We start from the raw sequence: 15,485 nt of genomic DNA, 5'->3' as shown, positions 1-15,485 counted from the left end.
AATAGTCACCTTTTCTTTTAATCAACCTTATACCAACAGTCTTGGAATGTCTAGAGGATGAAGCTTATGGCAATAAAACATGACTGTCAGAAAAATTCACATCGGTCATAAAGTTGTGTCAGACTCTTCCACACTGCATAGTCCCAAATCACTAACTCTGGATTATCTCTACCATCATGCTGTTTGCCTTGACTTCAAACAATTTCAAATTTTTAAAGGGAGCATTTGGGCCACTTCACTTCTGGCCAAAATAATGAGGTTAAACAAAATAATGAGGTTAAACTTTCTTAGAGAGAAATTGAAACAGGTTCTGACTTATTTTTCCTGCAAGACAGTAAAAGTCCTGGAGTTATGTCACAGTATTACCTAGAAGAGAGTGTATCCTTGAAAAACTCTGACCTTTTATGTTACCATGCACAACAAGTGAATAATTACTGTTACTAATACTGTTACTTTGCTTGTCCAGTGGTATACACTATCGTTAATGGATAAAACTGTAATTTCCAACAGTCATAAGCAGAACTAAAAAGGACATTAAGAATGAGAAAAAAAAAAAAGTATGAAATTGTCTGTATATTGTTGCTTGATCAACAGTCACAGGGGGGCAAGTAAAAGCTGTGTACTTTAGTGTAAGACATTCATTGTGGTATTAAATAGATCTGCCCTGAAATCAAGAACTGGTATTCTGTGAGAAACTCCAGCATTTCAAAGTGTGATTCTGTTTCGAATTTGAAAGCAAATATAGAATGTTGGCCTGCCCCACCAATTAAAATTTAAGACCTATTTCTGAATACAATAATGGAAAGCTGTGAATATAGAAACAGCATTAAATATTATATATACAATTAACACTGCAACACAAACCTGAAGACACAACAGAATTAATAGAAATATGAAAGTTGAAATGTTTTCATGTTTTGTTAAAGCAGACTTCTCCTGAAGGAAAAAAAGAAAAGATGCATTCTTAGAAAAAAGAGTTAACTTTAAAATACCTGCAGTTTTCAATAAAAAGCTACACCAATGGGAAAAAGAAAAGATAGTTTTGTAATCACTGGGTGGAAACAATTTACACAAACATGCACTTGCTGCCCCATCTGACAAAACTAACAACAGCAGACCAAACTCTTAAAAAGGTAAATAAAATATTAACCAATATACCACAGATGTGATCTTAAATTAGCTTTAAAAACAAAAATGTTTTGATGATTCAGAGAGCTCTTACTGGTTCTGATCAGCACTAAAAATAGGCAGACATTGTGAGAAGTCTCATGTTTCCCGTAATACTGGTATTACTGAATTGATCTGGTATTTTATTTAATGAGAACTCCACATTGATGAACTAAGGTTGCTATACCACAAATGAAATAACCACATGACAGTCCATCAGAGAAAATGTAGACTAAAAATGCATTCTATAACTTGTAAAAATATAGCAAGGGATTCCAGAAGATATATCAGCCACAGACTAAAATCCTCCTGGAATGCAGCCAGGAGAGATATTTAGTTGAGACATGCCATAACAAAGAGGTAACAGAATAACAGAATAGTTTTGATTGGAAGGGAACTTTGAAGGTCATATAGTCTAACCAATGCTGTTATCAGCAGGGACATTTTCAACTAGACCACGTTTCTCAAAGCCCCGTCCAACCTGACCTTGAACACTTCAGGGATGGGTCACTCACAGCTTCTCCGGGCGGCTTGTTCCAGTGTCTCATCACCCTCATCATAATAAGTTTCTTCATTATATCTAGTCTTAATCCACCCTCCTCTAGCTTAAAACCATTCCCCCTTGTCCTATCACAGCAGACCCTTTAAAAGTTTGTCCTCATGTTTCTTAAAAGCCCCCTTTCAGTATTGAAAGGCTGCAATAAGGTCTCCCTAGAGCCTTCTCTCTTCCATGCTGAACAAGCCCAGCTCTCTCGTCTTGTCCTCAGAGGAGACATGTTCCAGTGCCCTGAGGATTTTTGTGGCCCTCCTCTGGATCCTCTCCAACAGGTCCATGTCATTCTTGTAATGAGGACTCCAGACCTGAACGCAGTACTGCAGGTGGAGTCTCATCACAGCAGAATAGAAGGGCAGGATCACCTCCTTCAACTTGCTGGCCATACTGCTTTTGATGCAGCCCAGGATATGGTTGACTATCTGGGCTGAGTGCACACTGCTAGCTGATGTCCAGCTTGTCATCCACCAGTATCTGCAATTCCTCCTCCTCAAGGGTATTCTCAATCTCTTCATCCCCTGAGATATTTAGATACCACGGGTTGCCCCAGCCCCTATGCAGGACCTTGCACTTGACATTGTTGAGGTTCACGTGCACCCACTTTTCTAGCTTGAATCCCTCCTTTTGAATCTAATCCCTCAGACATCTACTGCACCACTCAGCTTGGTATCACCTGCAAATTTGCAAAGGGAGTTCTCAATCCCACTGTCTGTGTCATTGATGAAGGCATTAAACAGTACTGCTCCCAGTTGAGACCCCTGAGGGATACCAGTCATCACCAATCTCCACTTGGACATTGAGCCATTGACCACCCTCTGGGTGCAAACCGTCTAACCAGTTCCTCACTCACTGAAGAATTCACCCATCTGCTCTCTACCTCTCCAATTTAGGAGAAGGATATTGTGGGGTTCTATGTCTATCTGGACTTACAGAAGTCCACAAATGACTTACAGAAGTCCAGATAGATGACATCTGTAGCTCTTCTCCTGTCCACTGACGCAGTCACTGCATCAGAGAAGGCCACTGTGTTGGTGAGGTAAGAGTTGCCCTTGGCGAAACCATGCTGGCTGTCTCAAATCACCTCCCTGTCCTCCATGTGCCATAGCTTCTATGAGAATCTGTTCCATAATTTTCCCAGGCACAGAGGGGAGACTGACAGGTTGGTAGCTCCCATTGGCCTCTTTTATACCCTTTGTAAAAATGGGTGCAATGCTTCCCTTTCCCCAGTCTCAGGGACTGCACCTGATTACCATGACTTTCCAAATATGACGGAGAGTGGTTTGGCAACTATGGCAGCCAGTTCCCTCAGGACTGTGATGCATCTTATCAGGTCCCATAGTCTTATGGATGTCCATGTGCCTCAGGGTTTCTCAAACCTGATGTTCTTTTACAGTGGGAGGGACTATGCTGCACTTGCCCCCACCCTGAAGTCCATTCGCTTGAGAGGTATTCAAGGACAGGTTGCCAAGAGAGGTCATTCCCTCCTCCTTCATGGAGTCACTCTGGACCACTCTGCTCCATAGCCACAAGGAAACAGAGGCTTGTTACATCAGTCATGCACTGACCATGAGAGCTACTGTAGTGGCTCACACTCCTCTTAAAGAATACAAACCAGGCTGGCACATTCACCATAGAGGTGCTTTGGTACCCTTCTTCCTACAGACGTCCCACACCAGATGCTGATGTGACAGCTGAGCATTTGCCTTGCATCCTGCATCACAGACCAGAGAGAGAGACCTGCACATCTCACCCAGCAGTGACTCTGTGGGAGACCTGTTAGCACAGCCTTGGTCAGTGTGACAGAACATACATCAACGGACACGTTAGTTAAGAGATGACAAGAGTTCACAAGCTTGGGCCTAGGGAAAAGTACACAGCATTTTGAAAACAAAGCAGATGTGAGTCTGCATCTCAGAAGAAATGTACCCTGAGAACAGCTGCACAGCTAGTATGGTTGATGATGTCTGTAAGCAGGAAAGAAGCCCAGAAGGTTGGTGACAGGGAATTACAGTAACTGAGCGTTGTGGTCAGTCCATCCAGTGCATTATTTCCAGGTACTAGAGAATAAAAAGAAGGCCTGGCTGAGCTGGAAAATATTTTTAAAGCAACAGCCTACCTATAACTCTTGGGAGAAATAGCTTAGGAGAAAAAGAACCCAGAAGTTCATCACATGGATTACTATTTCCACAAATGTTCTTCAGACTGCAGAGCTCAAAGGACGGAGCTTGCTACCATGAGAAAACTGTTCAGCTGGATTTATGTCTCCTTCTGTTCTAGTGCAGCCAGGCAGTAATAGCACTGAAATGCTGTCTTATGGAGAGAAGGAGTCAGCAGCAGAGGTGAAACAGATCATTGCCAGCCAAATACTCTCTGAACTGTGGTTAGTAACAGACTCAGAGGAACCTACAATGTGTGAGGGTGTGAGAACAGGGCAACAGCATGTCTCTCATTTCCAGTGCTGCAGTGGTGAACTTACCTCTCTTGGCTCACCCCTACCCTTTACTTTCTACTGAAGAATGCTTAACAGATGGACCAGAGTAGGAGCAGACACTCACCATGCCATGCACTCATATTCTCCATAGAAACAGCACTGGTCTCAGACAATACACAAGTACCTCGGTGACCTTCCAGCAGTGAGTTCTAGGACCACACAACAGCACCCAATCACAGCTTGAAACAGCATCTCTGGATATGAAATAGCTTTTCCTAATTCCTCCCAGTGGCAAGTTTAAAGACTGATGGTTACACTCTAGTTTCAGATTTAATTATTTTGTCTTAATTGTCCAAATCCTAACCATCACCATGCATGCAGCTGAAGTAGAAGTGAAACTTGCTGGGCTGATTGCTTGCAACAGCCCAGAGCAAGAAATGAAAACCAAGTTAAAAGAGTGTGTGAGGGAAAAAAAGAGATGGTGAAAGGTGGATAAGGAACAGATGCAAAAACCGTGGTCATGAGCAGAGGCAGATCCTCCTCCTGATGCAGGGACAGTGATCACAAGCCCTGCACCAGTAGTAATTATTTGGATTATGGCATTGCCTTGCAGCTGTAATTTGAATAGGTCTCTCTAGAAAAGGAGAGAAGCTAGTTTCCGACTTCAGAGTATATAAATCCAAGTAGGAGGGGAATAAAGATCCATGGCTGTCCCACTTCATCGTCCAGCCACAAAATTAAGGAGGCCATCATCAAAGATCTAATTTCACTCTTGATTTATAGTGCTTGCTGGCACAGCTGCCATGTTGAGAGTGCCACGGTGGCACTTGAAAGATAAGTAGGTTTCAATACCCCACCATGAAACAAATGATGGTAGGATTCCTCCTTTGTGCTATAGCTCAAAAATTTTCAGTGGGAAAGCGCCTGCAGCTCACCATGGCTCCTACTCCACTCTAACCACTCATTCTCTTTTATATCTTAATACTATTTTATGATATAATACATTCTAGATGACAGTTGCTTAGTTACAAAAACTCTCAGAACAACAGCTACAATATTAAAATATTGCCAAAGGTCAAATCCCACTCTATGATCATTCAGTGTCTTAAAGACATGGGGTTTATTATTTCTCTTTGTGTCTGAGATAAATACTGAAAGACGTTTTATATAATAGGCTGTGCTCTGGTGAAGCAATTGTACAGCCTGGGACAATACATGCAATGCTAGCATTATAATTATACGCAATCTTTTATTATAATCTCTGAACACATGAAGTTTATATCTTAGCCCACATCCCTCACCCTCAGAAAAATAAATCTTGGAAGAAATGGAATTATGAAAGTGTTGTCCAAAAGTAAAGTTGTAGAGAAAAGATCAATAAAATGAAGTTAAATATTTCCAGTCTTTAAGAACAAAAGAAATGAAAATAAGACTGCTCCCTAAGAAAGAACTGCATTGAATCATGCAGACATTACTGAATTCCTAGGGAACAAGCTTTATCATGTCTGTTGTAACAGAGGAAGAACATGGGTATTTTTATAGCCCTGTGCACGTTCTGCATCATACAGAAGGTGATACATCATCAAGACCTTTGGCCTGGCTGCCTTTCCTATTTACAAGTCCTTTCCTACTCACTCTGTTGCAGCCACTTGTACAAATGTGGCACCAGGGTGCCAAGATCCCTTACTGCATCCTCTTGCAGGCTTTGCCCCAACAGAACTCTGGCTACAGCCTGCATGCCTCACCTGCTCATTCACTCCACAAAGGCTATTTGTTTATAAGCATGGGGATCATCTAATAAAATAACTGGGGCTTGGTATACTCTCTGATCCCAGAGACTGTCTGTAGACTTTCTGATCTCTTTCTCTGGGATCAATGGATCCCAGAGACTTTCCGTAGCTAAGACTTCCTTAGCCTACCACCAAAGCAGACATAGCCACTGCAGAAATTCAGAATATGCAGGTGACTTCTCTAGGGAGACTGTGGATGTGTTCTGTCTAGAAAGCCCTCTAAGGTTTTGGACAATACTGAGAATTGCCCAAACACATGAGGAATCATACAGCATATGCAACAGGGTTTTAAGAGCTGAAAAGATTTTTCTGAGAAATTCTATCCACATCCTATCACTCCAGGACCACAGAGAAGCTAGAGGAGATTAAAAATTCAAACTTCCAAACACACAGTGACTGCTTCTTAGAACTGCCCAGTTCTCTGCTTAAAAACTGGGTGCGCCTAATCATCTACTTACCAGAATAGTTCTGAAGTCAACTGTTCGCAGCATGCAAGTGTGAATACAACATAGATTCAAAAATGTTACAAAGCAGGTATATTTGCTAATATATATGTTTTTGTATTACAGAAACTCATTGTCAGCTTGAAAGCCACCTTAAGAATAAATCTGGAAAGTCTTGTTTGTGTAAACCTCAGTCATCTTGTAACTTATAAATGAAGAGGAGAATGACCAACCCACCAAGAAACCATTCCCTTCACAATGAGGTAGAAGCAGTTAGCATCAACTAATGCATTTCCCCCTGGGTAAGCGCTTGTTAGTGTCTATTAGCTGTAGTTTCCTCAGTGATCTATGTCAGAAAGATCAAAGAAACCCCAACTGACTTAATGATCCATTTGCAATTTCAATACAGCAGCCGTGCAGACTAAAGCATGAAATCTTTGAGACAAATAGACATTAGTGACAGGTTACAGCAGCAGGGTTGGAGGAATGAACATTTCCTTTCATGATGAGAAACACTTGCTGCCTTCTGTATATGCACGGTCTGACGGTGCTCAGAATGTGATGATGGATCACATAAAATATCTTTACAAGTAGTCACACGGCATATAGCAGAACTGCAAGCAGGTCTTTTGGTGCATAGCATGATAAAAGTTATGAGCAGGCCAAATAGAGGAAAAGACTGTGTTAAAAAAACTTGTAAATAAGGCCCTCAGTGATACTGTTCAATGTTGGTCTTGGCATGCCTGGGGTAATGGTTGGACCTGATGATCTTAAAGGTCTTTTCCAACCTAGCTGACTCTATGACACCCCAAACCTCCAGAAGAGAACACCACACCAACTACCCTAAACACACATCCTAAAGCTAAGCCACTGATAGTTCTAATGGTCACAGAGCTGGTGATCACCATGCCAACTTCCTTTCTGGACTAAATCCCACAGGATACTCATCTGTATGTAGATAAATACTTTTCCCTATCAACATTATTAAAACTCCAGTGCTCATGTATTTTATGACACTTTAATACTATTCCAGTTTCATGACCAAAGCCACCAGACACAACCACAAGCACTTCCCAAGGCAGGACTATAGTAAAATCCTTGTGCAGACAGATTCTCCCCTGGTGAAATGCCACTAAAATGCCTGCCAGCAAAACTAGGCTGAGCATACACAGCCTACTTGGAATTTTATTCTGCAGGCCTATTGACATGGCAGATAGATACTTCAAATGAAAGCAAGGTCTCCCCGTACTGCTCTGTATGCAAACAGAGATTGCCTCTTGTGTGGAAAGACTAGGAAAGTGATTAAGAGTAGTCTGAGGACGAACAGAAATACTAAGGATTAGGCTGGAGTGCCCAGAGTACTTTTCAATTCCCTAGTAATACACCAGAATGACACTTTGTACCACATATATTAGTGAGAGATGGAGTCTGCACTTGTCTGTTGGCAGTTAAAGAACTCACATACCACCTATGTTGCTATGGGGTCACTAAGTCCTAAACACAGATCAGCTCACTGGAGCCTGCTGCTCTGCTGCAGCTCATAATGAAGGCAGATATCAAGGTTACAAGCAGGAAGGATGCCTAGACAATCACAAAAATACAGCTGCCACAGGTGACATTTCTGTTTTCTTTTTCAAAAACTAGGGAATATCAAGTCATATCAGTCAATATCAAGTGTGGATCAAAATGTGATCAAATGCCTCTCTTCCGGCAACACAGCAACAACTCTCACAAACTCATCTGCCTGAGATATGGCTTGGATGAGTGCATCCTCAGCAACTGTTTTAAAAAAAGCCACTTCCTGAAACTTCAGGTATTATTTGATTATTTTTCATTTAATATCCACCTATGTGCTAGCTAAATCTGACTGTGCTTAGGTTTATGACTGCACCCAGAGATGGCTTTTTTGCAGACAGCTTCTGTGGCCTGTTTACCACCCTTTTTGTTAACAGTTTGGCTGCTTTGCTTCTACTTCAAAGATACATTCTCACACACAGGTTGGGTTTTCTCCTGGTTTTGGGTTTGGTTTTAGGTGTGTGTTTTTTTTTTTTTTTTAATTTGCTTTGGTTGCTAAGGGGGAAACTTTAGCATGGTAGGCAAGGATTTAGTCACATGTGGAATACAGGGAACATTATCCCTAGAGATTATTTTGGAAATCAAGTGACAATTGACAGGGTATGCTTTTATGTCTATTTCTTGAAAGCTTTAAAAGTACCACAGGACTTTTGCGTCCTCTGAAGGAGTTCTATTTTTTCCTGTTCTATATTACTCAACCTCAGAGACAAAAAAGAGAGTATCATGCTTGTCTCCGGTGTCAGAGATAAAATTAGCAATTTCACTGCAAATCAGAAAATAAAGTAGATAATTATGAAGAACAACTCTACACTCATGAAAAGGTTGTTTCACAGCCACCTTTGAAATGTACTAAAGGCAGCTGCCTCACTGTGAAGTTAATGCAATAAGCAGTGGGAATGCAGTTCATTTGGTACATACTGTTTGCTAATCAAAGAGTATGCCTTGGCATCTAAGCTGCGTCTGACAGAATGTTAGGCCTGAAAACTTATTGTTAGTCCTCAAAGTTTTTCATCAAATCCAAGAAACGTAACATGCACTCATGCGAGCCACCTTTCTCATTCAAATAATGAAGATGAAAGCTGTGTTACATAGTTTTGCAATGATGAGCTGTAGTCCTAAGAAGAGCACACAACAAATGGCTTTTGTCCCCTGTATTTGTGCAGGAATAGAAATCTTGATGACTTTATAATTTCTCCTTCTTTCAAATTATTGTCCCACAGAGTATTACCTGTGATGACACAAAGCCTCTGAGCAAGCATTCTCAGTAAAACCCAGTCCTGGTATTATCTTCTACTGAACTCAAAAGCTTTTCTTTAATCGAAGTTGCCATGGGCCTCCCCTCTTGTGTATCTGTGCTATGGGGAACAGGCTGAGAGAAAACGTCACGTCTCCTTCTGAAATGTATCACCTTAGGAGAATTTTCTACTGCAGTTTGAACATGTGGACCTCCACCACCACATGCAGCTGCAATGAAAAGCTATTAAACCAATCAGCCTGGCTATGGAGGAATATTTCTTTCACAACATGAGATACAAAACAGCAGAAAGGGGCATGCATTGCTGCTCAGTGTCTGCTTTCAGAAACCAGGTTCCTCCTCTAAGGTGGCCACTGCTTTTCAAATTGTACATAATCTCCTGACTAACAGCTTCAGAGACCAAAACCTAATATGGTTGTTCTGATCCAAAAGGACCTACACTTTGTTCTATTTTCAGAAATAAGTCAATATGTAAATGAAAATGGCTACTCTACAGATGGCAGAAATAGAGACAACTACAGGTTATATCTGAAAATGCCAAAGTAAACATTTCTGCAATGTAATATTTAAGGGGGGGGGGGGGGGGAACCACGCCAGAATTACTTGAAAAGTTCAATCTTATTCCACATTTGCATTCAGATCTTTCAAAATCTAGTGTGAGAGAAAAACCCAACCCAAATATGATTACAAAACTGCTGCTTGAAAAAGCAAGATACCGCATTCTTAACGAAAAGCTCTTCCCAGCATTAATTGATAAGCAGAAAATAGTATAAAACATATAACACTATGCAGCAACTGGCAACAAAAGCACATATGTTATTTACCCAAACACAATAATGTATGTGGTCTGCGTATTTATGCTGAAAAGGACAGAATAATCTTTATATAAATAATTGTGAGACAGTTCAAAGTAACAGTGCAGCTGGAACTTACGCCCTGGCTCCTAAGTTACTGCAACATTAATGCAGCGAGATTGAAGTGAATTCTGTAAATTCTATCAACTGTGCCACATCCTTTAATTGCTTGTCTATGTATTTTTTAGCAGGATTATTGTCAAATGAGGATCAGTTCTGAGTCTACTTCTAGAGCAGTTAACAATATAGAAGCCCAATTCCTACGCTAACACACATTCAAAGCCTGTGTTTTTCTGCAGTGTATTTTAGTAACAAAAATACAAATAGAAATTTAAAATGAGATGCCACACTTGGAAGATTAAATACTAGCTTTGGTGATAATTTTAAAGATCCCTTTCTTTTGCAATGGTTAAAAGTTAGGCAAAGAAGGAAAAAAAGTACATTCATGCAACAGTCGCTGATTACACACTTGGAGCTCATGTGAAAAACCTCAACTGCAATTTGGAAACAACATTTCCAGGTATTCCAGACCCATTATTTACAGAAATTTCAAGTTATAATCTCAAAGTTTGCTGTAGAGAAAGGCTTAGTAAGAGTTCAAAGGCTCAAGTCATTCAGAGCTCAGACAAACTTATTCACAATCCACTTTTTTTTAGTTTTCTGAACAGCTTTGAGGAAGCACAATCTGAGTTGGAGAAGAAAAAAAGTTTTTTTTAATGGATATTTTACTGATGCAGCGGATTTTAAAAAGAACCTGGTAGTTTCTTGATCTTGCTACTGCATGGTATGAAGAACACTCAGAAAGATGTTTACCAGAAAAAACAAATCCCTGAACAACAAAGTGAGTGTTTAACAGTGAAATCCATCAAGAAAGTAGTATTTCAATAGAGAGAAGTGCCCTTCAGACTCTGCAGAAAGGGAGATCCCTAGTCCAATGGACTTATAAAAACATGTGAAAGATGTAAACAGCTGCAAATGCAGTCGTACAAGCATTTCTGAATCATATTCCAGTGTTTATAAAACCTTATGTGTCAGTGTTTTACCATTTCAGACAAAGATTTTCCTTGTTTTTTCAAGTTAACAGTCACTTGGGAAAGCTGCCATAAAAATGGCTCAATCTTTATCAAAAATGAGGCATGTTTTCTTTTGCAGGTTGTAGTGTCACAGGCACTGTGTCATTCACCTCATACAGAAGGGGACAGTGTTCCAAATAGGCCTTCCTGACACAGGCACATCCATGCAGGCAGCAGAACATTAGAAGGCCACTGACCCCCATTATAAATTTTTTACACTCTGCAACCCTTCTTTTTTTTTTTTTTTTTTTTTTGTCTTTTTTTTTAAAGGGGAAAAAATAGCTCTTGTGTCTTGGCATTAAATTTCACATTTCCTACAAAGCTGGCAAGAACAGTCATATATATATGACTTTAAGCTGAAAACTTGCTGTGATTTATTCAAGTCAGAATGGTATAAATAACTCATGTCTTGCACAGACTGCTTTTTTTTGTAATCTAACAACTAATGGCCTGTCAATGCAGTATTCCATATCCAGAACCTGTACAGTGGTCTGCAGTCTCATTCCCGTATGACAAATGAAGGCTTCTTTGGAGGCAAACTCACTCTAACAGTGTCCTGATATCTTTGACATAATGTGTGATGGTATGCAGAAAGAAATCCGTACATCTTTAAGGTATGTAAAGGTAATTAAAGATGCAAATTCTGCAGTTTCAGGCTCTGCTCATGAGCAGAAAAAAAAAAATCTACCCAATACCTGAAGCCTGATGCATAAATAGAAACTTACATGATCTAGACAATTCAGATAGATTTGTCCACATCATTAAGGAAATCCAAGACAAGGTGTTCAGTGCTCATGGTAAGAAACCACATTTGGAAAACAAAAACAAACAAACAAACTCAAATGAAAAACCCAGCCCCTCCCCCAAAAGAAATAAGAAAAGGCTAAAATAATCCCAATCCCATAATCGCATCAGGCTTTAGCGCAAATTTTAATTTCAAAACACAAAAACTTGTCTTTCAACGTGTGTCTCTTTAAATATTTTAAGATTATGCACAAGTTCTGACCAACCCACAGTAGGATGGAGTTTCTTTAAAAATAATTAGAAAAGCAGCATTACCAAACACACACATTCAGCACAGCAGCACGTTACCTGCCAGAAACTTACCTTTCTGTGATCGTTTCTCTGAGACCACTAGTAACCCCTTTCACGACTGTACTAGCCTTTGGTGTCAGCACTACTTGAGATATAAAGAAGGAACCTTTCTTTCTTCTTTCAGTGACTGATGCCTGGAGGAATTGAATCAGCTTTTCTGGATCTGTTGTGTTTGCCCAGGGAGCTGGCATCATCTGGCCTGGCCAAAGAAATGCTACCTCAAGAGCCACTGGACTGTGGTAGAACACCAGCACTTGGTGTTCCTTTTCCCACAGGTACTGGAGACTTACTTCATGGGCAAATATAGCAGGACACATTTTGTTTCCATATGTGTCTTTGAGCATTTGGACAAGCTTTTCATGATGGTATTTCTGCATCCCGTAGAAGTGATTGAAATCCAGAAAGACCACTTCTTTTGGGTGGTCAGCAAGAAACGCATTGATCTCTTCCAGACCCTCCTTGACTTTGGCACTGAATAAACCGTGAGCAAAGTAGAGCTCATTGTCTGGATCTCTGGGCTTGGTGGAAATTCTAAGATCAAAATACCGTATACCTGCCCCCAGCTGGCTGGTGAAGTTCATGGTCTGTGTAGCCAGCCACTTCCTCATCAGCTTTTTAGCCACAGTCCCAAAAACAGACACAAAATTCTGTACCGTCTCTGGCTGTTCAGGACCAACTGGAGAAGCTTCATCGATGTAAAAGCTAAATGAGTCATGAGAACCTAAAAACACAATAGAAGAAAACAATCAATATTGTATTAATGTGTTATTAGTGATTCTTTAGTGATTAGTGATTCTTTAGTGATTAGTGAAACTTTCTGACCTGTACCAGCATTCACCAACAGACTCCTCCCCTGCCCTTTCTCTCAATATACTACATTTGTCTCTCAGCATTTACCACAACAGCAGCTTGTATGAACCTGAAGTAAGCAGGTACTACTTTCATTGCTTGTATGGGCACTTCCTCACTTTCTTGTCATGCCTTTAAGGTCACTAAAGTCATTAGGCTCTGAACATCAAAGCAATCCTGGTGTAAGTCCAGCAAAGACAGTCCCATAATAAATCCCTAGAGACAACAAAAAGGGGAGAGTCTGGCCCTGCACACTGAATCATGCACTGTGTAGTTTACAAAGAAAAAAAATATTAAAATAACTAAAAAAAAACCCCACAAAACAAACCAGTAACATCATAGCTGGCTTTACATCGCAGCTAAAATATGAGTTGAAAATGCAAAGGACACTTAACTTTTCTGAGCTTTTCTTTATTTCAAGTCTCATCAACAAGGTTACTGAATGCTGTTTTCCTTCTTAAATTTACCTCAAATTCTGTTTTCCTTTGCTACATAAGTACAACAGATAGAGCTAAGAACAGCACTGCCTGTCACTGATACAATACAGAAACTCCAATGCATGCTCTTGAACAAGATGCAGTACTTAACATCACTATGTACAGAAGTTACTGAGTTTCACAACATAACAAAGATGAATAAAAATGTATGAGACACCTTGCTATGCTAAATACTGTTTCTAAGTTACATCCATTAAGAAAACCCTCAACCACAAAACAACTTATCTTGCTCAGCATTTAGACATTTACATGAAAGCAGCTGATAAAGCTAAAGATATCAGCAAACACATGATCACTCCCCCTTCTCCCCCCCCCCCCCCCTTACAATGCCCCCCCCACCCCCAGAAAGGACATTGTCTTTATGGAGAAGTGAGCTAGCACTAGAAGATGCTTATCACCCTTGAATACCACTACCCTTCTGAACACTGATGGTGAAATCTGGCAGTTTATACAGAAATACTGTTTGGCTGCAGGTAGAGCCACAGTCCCGCTGTCCCAGCCAGAAGAGATGCTTCTGGTCAGATTCACCATAGCAAGCAGGTCTGCTCCACAGCCTATGTAACACTGCTTGTAAAACTCCTTCATTGTCGGCAGAACTCTATTTCAGAAATGGACGGTACCATTAGGGCCTCAGAGATGCAAACCCTAGCATCCAAATAAGCTCAGAGCACAGGTCTTGCCTACTACTGACACTTTCTTAGGTGCCTTTAAAAACTACTTTCCAAAGCATGCATGCTGTGGCAAGTACCACATTAATGAAATCCTGCTAGTCAGTCTTTCTTGTTGGCAATGCTATTTTAACTGAACTGGAATAAACCCTAGAAACTGAAGTGATAGCTATAACATTTTCTTCCTTAATAATAAATGGAGTTGCAAAAAATCATCTTAGACTCTGGCTTGGATTTGGCTTCATTTAATCTGAGAACTGTCTTAAGATTTTGTACAGCCCTGCTTTTCATGGTTGTCTCTTTGAACTGCCTTTTACTTTAAATATTAGATAAATTTTCCATTTTGATTAAGCTTTCTGCTGCAAAGTGTTGCAGAGATAGCATATTTCTTGAAGAAGATGATTAGATCATGGAGTATCTGGTTACACACTGATATCCCAAGGGACCAGATCCGCATACAGAATTTTAATGGTAAACCAAATGATTAGAGCAATGACTTGTGTTTCAACAGTATTACAGGGAAAATCAATGAGATACATTAAATGTTCTGCTCAATGTAACCTTCACTAATCTAGAAATCAAAGTAAATCGAGTCTTGTTTAAACCAAGGCATAGCTACTGATATTAGCTAGGGATGGATCTTGCAAACCCTCACTTTGTCCATTGAAGCCCCCTTTATTTCAGTAGGATTTTAGGTCAGAAAAAGTACAGGTATAACCATGATCAACTGATTGCAAGGCAGGTTCAAAATGGTGTTAAGATTAATTAAACCATTTACCCTTTATTGCCTGATCTACAGCCACTAACAACCTGAAGCTGCAGAAGTAGCTGATGTCAACCACCATGGCCAAAATACAGCAGTGCCAAACACTGCTTAAAATTACTTAAGAGAGGCAGCACAGTTCTCAAAGCAGAAATCTAAGGGGAACAAGCTGTCAGCAGGTAGGTAGTTTCAGCTACTGGTAATGCAAAACAGAGAAGAGAGGGTAGAGAAGTAGGAAGCACCACAGTCAGACACTGAACATTACAAGCAGGATAGTTTAGAAAAACATATTTTCTTAATTAAGGTCTTCATGCACATTTTTGAGCCTAAAAATGGTGATCCTTTCACAGAAGGTACAGAGGAAAGCACACAGTACTCTGAGTATCACCATGTATTGTAATCCAAACAAAGAATCCTGTTAAATACTACAAAAATAAAATAAGACTTAATTTAGTTGTCATTGAATGAAGCA

The 15,485-nt window shown here is 40.2% G+C and overlaps 1 protein-coding gene across 1 annotated transcript in view; it reads right to left on the bottom strand.

The window, feature by feature from the left end:
• PLCXD3 (phosphatidylinositol specific phospholipase C X domain containing 3) overlaps window positions 1-15,485 on the bottom strand; it is a 94,781-nt gene that overhangs the window by 20,530 nt on the left and 58,766 nt on the right. Inside the window, exon 2 of the mRNA XM_065662411.1 lies at window positions 12,249-12,957. Coding sequence (XP_065518483.1) covers window positions 12,249-12,957 — 709 coding nt within the window. The remainder of the gene's footprint in view (window positions 1-12,248; window positions 12,958-15,485) is intronic.

The sequence above is a fragment of the Lathamus discolor genome, chromosome Z (assembly GCF_037157495.1).
Source record: "Lathamus discolor isolate bLatDis1 chromosome Z, bLatDis1.hap1, whole genome shotgun sequence".
NCBI lineage: Eukaryota > Metazoa > Chordata > Aves > Psittaciformes > Psittacidae > Lathamus > Lathamus discolor.
The sequence above is the reverse complement of the archived record's forward strand: the minus strand, read 5'-3'. Positions and strand labels throughout refer to the sequence as shown.